Below are 8,165 nucleotides of genomic sequence, written 5' to 3' on the forward strand. Positions count from 1 at the left end.
ATATATATAAGCAAATGTAATAGAAAGAGAGAGAGAGAGAGAGAGAGAGAGAGACAATAAGAGAAAAGGGGAATTTTATAGTAATAACAATTGCAGTGATTGTAGAATTTATATAGCAATTTTATGCTACTGTAAATTTTTACAGAAAAGGAAGAAATTAATATTAAATTGTTCTTTTATCGTATATTTATAACTAATTATACATTAGATACTTTGCTTCCATTGCTTCTATATATTATACTTTCTCCTCATAGATCTTTTTTATAATTCTCGCGTAAGAATCTAAACCTATAATTAATATAATAAATTAAGTATCACATACAGCAATACAAAAAATATCTAACGACGAAAAATCTATCTGGTCGTGTCGTGCCGTCGTAATCTTTTACGCATCACATCCGATAGCGTCCGTCCTCGATAAATTGCGGGTCAAATTAGATTTTAGGTCATGGCTCTTTCTAGAAGTCGATCTACGTCCATTGATTATTGAATTACGTCAGACGTTTGCTGTCCATATCCAGTTTTATATAGATCTGTCCTATTAGCTTATTGATTTTTTAAACATAATTTCTCTCCATCAATTTTAATGAATAAATTATACTTTAAATCTAATTAAATATTTTTGATAATATAAAAAAATTAAGAAAAAAAAACAAACAAGACAAATGAAATAACTTCTTCGAATTTATTTCAAAATTGATCACTGGATTTTATACATAGCATGTATGTATATACATACATACACATCTCGTATTGTCTCGCTTCAAGCATATAATCCACATGAATTATTTGGATTCCCTGCAATTCTCTGGCTGGTAAAGTTGAATTCGGCGTGAGGTTCTACTGTTTTCACGGTGTTGCTCATTGAGCTCATTCACGAGATTTCTGCATTGGTTTCTCTTTGATACGCACTAGCTGGCGCCACACGGTAGTCATACAGGTCATACTCATGCATGCCACTTATGTGTGAATTACCAAAAAGTTTGCATCATAACATACGCGGTTAAAAGTCGTGTGATTTACTTGTAATAAATAAACACGTGCGTAAAAGGATAATGTTTACGTAAGTAATCGGACAAATTTGAGATTGCGATTATTCAAGCTGTGTAGCATGAACGGTATACAATACTCTCTAAGAGCAAGCTAGTTCTAACCTATACAGATTTACTCAAGACTTACGTTTTAATTTTTAGTTGCAACGTGACAACTAAACTATCTAGCTCACTCGCTTCCTTGAATTTCGTACGTCATGTGTATTCTGCGAAACAGAAAATTAGGTGGAAAGACGCACAGGGTAATCCCGAGGGAGTAAAATATGGGAATGTTACGTATTTTCCAAGGTATATGAGGTTATATATTCGCAGTACTTGTGTTCTAATTCTTTCGAAACAATTCCGTTGTTTATGAGTTACAATCGAGGCAGTGTAGTTTATCGCAAAATTATAAATTTTTTCAACATTGAATTATAAATTTATTTGTTGTGTCAGGCTCGAAATTAAAACTTTTTTGTACTTTTGTCGTTCAAAATAATTCCTTTCATTTCTTATATAACTAATGATAAACAAAACGAGAAACAGTATTTAACAATTTTTAAAAATTTAACATTCAACAAGGAAAGTTCTGTTGAAACACTGATACTGAACTGAACATTTGAAGTTTGATAAATTAGGTCTGTTCTTTATAGCTGAACTAGTGTACAATGATATTTAAAACGAAATTGATATATATATATATATATATATATATATATCAATCTCAAAAGGGTAAATTCGCGTTGTGAATAACGATTTTTATTTATTTTTAACTATAAAAATCATGCTATTTTATTTATATAATTTATTTATTACTTTAATTATTTATTGTAAATAATGAACAATTTTATTATTTGTTAGAATGAATTCCGATTGTATTTCGAGACGATATAAGATCATTACATTTTTCGAGATGTCTCTACACTTACTGAAAATTTTAGAATTAAAACTGACTTTTCGGAGCAGTGTGCTCGCGAGTCCCGCGGAGTTTACCGAAACTGAAACAACCGGGGCTGTTTATTTGAAATGCGCGAAAGTAACGGGCGATAACAAGGAGCGCTCGTTGGAAAAGCAGGACTAAGCGGGGCTTGGCATAGATGGATATGCAAAGGTGCGAACTGCAAAGGTGAGAACAATCACAAAGCTTGTACGTCGGACGTACCCGTCGGGCCCCCGACGTGTCGCTAATAGGTAAACACACGTGCATAAACATACCCTTAGCCCATAGAAGGATGTATGCGCGCTATGTAGGTGCCTGCCTATATGCTCGAACCGGTCCAGATAAACCGAAATTACATGGAGGGTGTACGCCAAACTTCCGCAGAAACCTCGGATTAAAGCCAATAATCGCGTATTCACGTGCGGTGTACGTATTACAGGGAGAGGAATAAATTCATACGAAAAGTTTGAACGACGTAAAGACGTCTGAAAGACATCCCGACATTTTAATTCCGATTATGTTATAAAGTTACAACACGAGCGCAACACGAGCCGTTCGCTGTAACTCGTAAATACCATCGTGTTCCCCTTTTTGTCGCGCGTTGCGACATGCTACAAGTTTTTTAGTTTCATTTCTTTACAAAAAAAAATAAAACGTGCCCACGCAAATTGGTATCTGGTCGCAAGGAATGCTTTCAAAAATATGGCACGTTGTACAAATATTTATTTTGTGTATGTTTTATTTTATTTATGAAATTACAATTATAAGCACATCCCGAGTGCAGCACTCGATGAATCGATCTTTTTGACTTTGATGGCAATAATTTTCAATTTAAAGTTTAATACACTGTTAAATACGAAAGGAGCAGCTGTAATCCAATTTCTTGAGTTAAATAACATTTCGGTTAGTTTCAACTTCCATGTGTGTCAAAATGTATTACTTTAACGCAAAACATGTGGTTAAAAAAATAACCGCGTTAATTTAATGAACTCATTTCTGTAATTGAATTGCTTCATATTAATGCGTTTAGTAATTATAAACTAAATTTAATACATTTCTTGAGTTCAATTATTTTAGTTAACTCCATTGTTTCAATTAAATTAACGACATATTAGAAACAGTGGCGACTTATAGGAATGATTAAAAATAACTCAAATTGAGTTTACCTAATTTGGCATTATGAATTTAACAATGTATTTTCTACACTAATTCGGTAATTCGATAATTCCGAGTGTTTAAGTTTAAATTCTCATGTGCGTTAGGGATAAAAATGAGAGAAAAATTACATGTCGAAATCATCGGCGGACAATAATTTTAATGGACAATCGTTTTAATTTGCACACGTTTGTAAAAGTATGTATTTTAGGTATTTCAATTAAATGATCAAGGATCTATTTGTACTTTTTTGTGAGAGTAATTCGGTGGGACGCGTAATTTTTAATATCTGAAAAAAAATGAATTTAATAATTCTGACTGATAAAGAACATATTGTGCGCGAATTTCTTTTTTATTATCGCAAATTATCTCGACTCGTCTGGAATTAATGGATTATTCGGCGTTCCGCAGTCGCGTAATGTTAGTTGATCAAACAGACTATTCATTTCCGGTGATTGACTTTGGCTCTCATATATATCCCACGTTAGCCACCCGCTGATAATTTATTAAACGAATTCGCCTAATTATAGACTCTTCTTCGTGGATGGAGTCTTTTTATAAGCGTGAACTTAATCCCTCTTTTCGTCTTAGCCTCCCTCCCCCCTCCTCGGTCTCGGCCCACCGTCGCTTTATTTCGATCACTTTTTCCGTTCGAAAGCATCCATTATGTCTAGTCCTGCCGGTGACTTCGCATTAATGGCTCGACACGTCGACACGTACTTCAAACAGTGGCGTCATTAAGATAATCAGTAGAAAAATTTGCATTTTCGTTAAAATCCCGGTCATCGGCGGAGGCCAACGAATATCTGCAGTTTTATATCGTGAGAACCGATATTTTATGTAACTTTACGAAGGACCCGCTCCTGCCGAGAGCGACTTCCAACGAGCGCACGTCGAAAGATTAACGTTCTGTCGATACCCCACATCGATTGTTGCACATTCGTGCGATCCATGCTGTCAGGCCTATCGCAGATATCCGCCGATGATTGACTCACGTGCCATTGCCATGGCGATGGTAACTGCGGGAAGCACCGGCCCTTTACAACGTTCGATGGCGTGGCACATGACGGGACGCGGAAAGGTAACAGGAATTTAATCGAGCCGGCGGGGGTGGTGTATCAACGCGTGGGTGTTTGTGCGTGGGTGCGTTCGCGTAATACCTTGTGGTATGGAGACCCTAAAACCGGAAACCCGCAATTAGTTACCTCAATTTCCGTTTCGTTTAATTGTACCGCTAGAACGGACGCACGCGCCGCGGCCGACGTGTATGTGGGTGGGCGACGCAGAACGCAAAGGAAGGTATTGTCGAATGAATTCTGAATTACCGCTAAATTACATCCGGGCTATCGCAAAAGTATACACGGAAAGAACGGTTTTGCCGGAAGGTCTAAAAATTTTGCCGGACACAGATTTGAAAAATAATTTTGTTGGTCCATCAAAATACATAATTTTTGGAATTGTTTTCAGATCAAAATTTTTTGCCTTCCAGCAAAATAATTTTTTTTCGTGTACAAAATTTAAACTAAAATTTAATCTCATTTAGAAATCAAAGTTAAAAATCTCGTGGACATGTATAAGTCAAAGCGATCAATTATTAAAATTGACCGTTTATTGGTGATATGTCTTCTTTTCTTATTATTTTTAAATATTAAATACATAAGAATCTCTTGTGACGTATATTCAAGATGCAGTTACGTGAACGCATCGCGAGAAAATATCTTCGTTTTGCGAAAAAAAAAGTGAATTTTTCCAACCAATACCTATTACACGATTGGTCAATCGGCGCGCGGCAGGACAGAAGTGGGGCGATCGATCTATCTGGAATCGCGCGCGGCGATCAGGGAACTCGCCTTCGAAAACGGTGCCGTCATTAAAATCGAGCGAGGTGAGGACGACAAAACCTCCGTAGCACAATGGCCTCCAATGGCAAAGCTCTATATAGAGATCCTCCGTTCTGGAGTTCGGAGGAGGACTCGTCCTCCAGGAAATTCGGGGGAGAGACGGGAAAGCGATAACAAACCGTCCGTTCAATGGCGGCGGCTTCTGGGACAAGACTCTGAGGACGCCATCGTCGAAATAGAGGAGGATATCTCGAGAGTCGGCGTGCAATGGACTCTCCGCGTTCATACCCGGGGCCACCGCCGCAGCCGCGGCCAGGATCGGCTCGACGTTATACGGGGTGGAACGCGAGAACACGAATATACGCTCGAGCGTAATTTTCCACGAGTCGATTCCCCGCATTCGGCGAAACTTCCATCGAAGACTATCGTTTATCGGGAGGAAAGGGTAGGGGTAGCGAGTCTCGCGCGAATTCAATATTTCCGCGCTTAAATCCCGAGATTAAATCTCCGTTAGGCTAAGGCGAAATTGGCTGAAAAGCGAGATCCTTATTATATCTCTGTTCACCGTCATCCGATCGAACGAAAGCCCCCTCGATCCCTTAATATTGTTCCTAAACGATGAATCGTTTTTCGATTAGACTAACGAATCCGTTGGAATTTCTAGCGAAGAGGGAGAATCGACTTAACACTTTTGTGTCGAGGATGCACTTTTTTGTCGCGCATGCACAATTTCCGCATTTGACGATGTCACCGTGTACAATCGGCCGGGGTATTGTATCGTGTTTGCGCTCTGCGAAAGAAGATTCGGTCAGGAACAAATACCGTTTAATGCTTTCAAGCGCGCTCGCCCCGGAGTGAGCTTTGACTTTTAGATACACGAGAGCACAAGTGGGATTAAATCTCTACCGATAATCGGAGCTTGTAATACCGTGGAAAATGTGAACAGTATTTCTATTTTGAACGCACGTTTCGTATCATTTAAAAGTGATAAAAAGATTCTTTCCCTAATTATTTTTATTGTGTATTACATTTGTAATATAGTGAAGCGATGGTTAATTAAATTAATTTAAAAATTAATTAAAAAGTTTTATAACGAGCAGAATCCAATGCATATCTGGAGAGAAGGAGCTGAAATGTCCGTTAAACGATGTCCATGTTCTATTACGATGTCTATCAGAGATTTGTTTTGCTCGGCTTGTTGTGATAGATAAAAGAATGGTGGATAAAAGGGAGCGCAGAATAGAATTGAATTGGCAATTTGTAGGATGAACAACTGAAGCAGAATTAAATGAATAGATTACGGAAGAAAGATCGCTTTGTTACAAGATGCGAGTTTTTCAAATAATAATCTTTAAACTTTTAAAGTTCTGAGCAACTTTTAAATGTAAGTGACAGTATAAGTTCGTGTGAAACTTTTAATAATTTTTAAATTTATATCGTAAACTCTATCCCGGCAACTTTTCATTAAGAGGAAAAGCTCTAAACTTGTCAAACAGGATCCATAAAATTCATGTCGCGAATTAGTAGTACACCTGATTTCCTTTAGAGGAAATTCTTTCTCAACAAATTAAAACAAGTAAGTCTCTTTATGCCGAGAGTAAAGTACTATTTGTAGAAAGATTCTATTTTTATTCTTTATTGGTTTATTATCATTCAGTAAAAAAAAGTTTAAAAATCAACTCACACGATCTCTTTAGAGATAAAAGCGTACCGCGGAATATGCAAATAAATAAATTTTCGGCGGATGAATTTTCCGTTTTGCGAAGTATCATGACGTTTCGGAGCCGCAGCGTACCAATATTATTGTATTTTAAGCTCGGGCTTTAGCATTTGTATAGAGACTTCAATGGCAGATAGACTTCTTGGCAGTCTCAGCCTCGGCATCCGAGCTTTGTGAGGAGAACAAAGGATATAAATGCATATCGGGTAATGCCCCCGAAACCGGCATTCTTCGAATTCTACCGTAAATTCAAACCAACCCGCTATAGCGTTGTGTTTGTGCGTGCTTTATTATTTGTATATAATATATATATATATATATATATTGTTTTAAGTAAAGGTTTAAGTACTATTTTTAAAAAATTACAGCGTACCAGTGTAGTGACACTCCCACATATACATCAATAAACGTACACGTATCGTGTGCGATCGTCTACGCGCGTCCACATGGGCAAATACATATATAAACGATTCGTCGAGCTCGTGAGGCCGAGCATAGTGCGCTTGTCAACATGGGAACAGCAAACACGAATCGAAACAGATAGCACTACAGCCGAGCAAATAGTTAGGACCCTTTCCTTCGGCTACGCGTGTTACGTAAGCCGAGGCACGCAGAACGTTACGTAGCGATTCCGTCCCCTTCTCATAGACAAATATCGCATCGTTGTTACCCTTTTCAATGCACGATGTCTAGTTTGATGGAGATGAGTTAACGAAACATACGTTTTTAAAGATTTAATTTATGGATACGCGTGGATATTTCTATAAAAACTAGAAAAAATAAAATTATATCGAAATAGTAACAAGAAAAATAATACAATAGTAGTTTTCTTGTTAGAAATACAGAAATAACAGTTTATGGAGAATCGAAATTCTTTAGTGAAATGTGTAGATCAATAATATTCGTAGAATATCGCGTTATTGAACATTTCTTCAATTATTTACATTTTAAACAGCGTTTTAAATATTATATTTATTTCATATGTAATTTTTCTTTTGTTTCAGGTAAGTGCAATGATGCTATTGATATTAAACGCACAATAAATTGTGAGTATTCAAGACACGCAAAACGCAATTAATCGCGTTCATATTAGAATAATCCGATTACGATGTTGCCATAAGCGCGTCATAAATACAATAAACCGAAAACGGTTGGTCACGGATTGACTATAGGTAATAGTGGTAGAATCCATAAATCCATTTATATAGTATTGTCTTGTCTGGCTCGCCATCTGGTACAGTGTATGCACCGACGCGGCGACGTTCTCCATACTCTTGTAGTTTTATAGGCGCACTTTAAGCAGCTGCGTCAATTTCATTAGGCCAAACTTGGATTCTTGGCTCGTCAGCATGTAGCTCCGGCTAAAGCTCGATAGGAGACAAGCAGTCACGAATTTAGAGCGTGTCAAATCTAAGAGATATTGTAGGTAATATTTTTTTCGCAAAAAGTGAAATAAACTTAACCAGCTCTATAATTAA

At 37.2% G+C, this 8,165-nt stretch overlaps 1 protein-coding gene across 1 annotated transcript in view; it reads left to right on the forward strand.

The window, feature by feature from the left end:
* Positions 1-929: 929 nt before the first annotated feature.
* The window catches only part of LOC105450080 (39S ribosomal protein L30, mitochondrial), an 8,050-nt gene continuing 814 nt past the window's right edge, over positions 930-8,165 (forward strand). The window contains exons 1-2 of the mRNA XM_011689727.1: positions 930-1,063; positions 1,194-1,340. Of these exons, the coding sequence (XP_011688029.1) occupies positions 1,056-1,063; positions 1,194-1,340 (155 nt within the window). The 5' untranslated portion in view covers positions 930-1,055. The remainder of the gene's footprint in view (positions 1,064-1,193; positions 1,341-8,165) is intronic.

The sequence above is a fragment of the Wasmannia auropunctata genome, unplaced genomic scaffold (assembly GCF_000956235.1).
Source record: "Wasmannia auropunctata unplaced genomic scaffold, wasmannia.A_1.0 LD336069.1, whole genome shotgun sequence".
Taxonomy (NCBI): Eukaryota; Metazoa; Arthropoda; class Insecta; order Hymenoptera; family Formicidae; genus Wasmannia; species Wasmannia auropunctata.